Here is a 795-nt window from a genome sequence, read left to right on the forward strand (position 1 = left end):
CATTGTCCACAAGTCCCCCTCATTCCCCCCATGACATCCTCCATTGTCCCCAAGTGACCCTCCCCCTCATCCCCATGCCCCCATGTCACCCACCATTGCCCCAAGTGCCCATGTGTCCCATGTCACTCACCATTGTCCCCAGGTGTCCTCCCCAACCCCTCCCCACCTGGGCAGTGCCACCCGCTGTCCCAGCCCCTCTGTCCCTGTGTCCCCAGGGTGTCACGCCCCTGCGGGCGGTGCTGGCGGACACGGCCCTTCGCCTGCGGGCCCTGCTCGACTTCCAGGACCAGGACGGGAACAAGTTCGTGGCGGGAGATGAGTGGCTCTTCGAGGGTCCTGGTGAGCAGGGGGGGATGTCACCCCTTTTGGGACACCCTGGGTGGGCCCCTTGAGCTGACAGAGGGCCCCCCCCATCTCCACAGGCACCTACATCCCCCGCAAGGAGGTGGAGGTGGCCGAGACCCTTCAGGCCACAGTCATTGGGCACAACCAGGCGATCCGGCTGCGCGCGCGCAAGGAGTGTCTGGACCGCTCGGGCACCCGCCGGGTGACAGGTACCACCTGGGGACACCCCCTGAACTCCTGGGGACAGAGACCACCCTCCTGGGGTCAGCTGGCACCGTGTCACCCCCACTCTCCCTGGGGTCAGCTGGCACCACGTCACCCGTGCCACTGGTGGCCCTCATGGGACCCCCTCTGGAGGCACCCCTGGGACACCCGGTATCCACCCCATGTCCCCTTACCCTCCAGCACCCTTGGGAGCTTTGTGTCATCTGACAGGAACCCCTGGGGGCC

At 66.7% G+C, this 795-nt stretch overlaps 1 protein-coding gene across 1 annotated transcript in view; it reads left to right on the forward strand.

The window, feature by feature from the left end:
- The window catches only part of MVP (major vault protein), a 46,082-nt gene that overhangs the window by 1,796 nt on the left and 43,491 nt on the right, over nucleotides 1–795 (forward strand). The window contains exons 3-4 of the mRNA XM_009996572.1: nucleotides 100–339; nucleotides 423–554. Coding sequence (XP_009994874.1) covers nucleotides 100–339; nucleotides 423–554 — 372 coding nt within the window. The remainder of the gene's footprint in view (nucleotides 1–99; nucleotides 340–422; nucleotides 555–795) is intronic.

Source organism: Chaetura pelagica, unplaced genomic scaffold (assembly GCF_000747805.2).
Source record: "Chaetura pelagica isolate M959 unplaced genomic scaffold, ChaPel_1.0 scaffold864, whole genome shotgun sequence".
NCBI lineage: Eukaryota > Metazoa > Chordata > Aves > Apodiformes > Apodidae > Chaetura > Chaetura pelagica.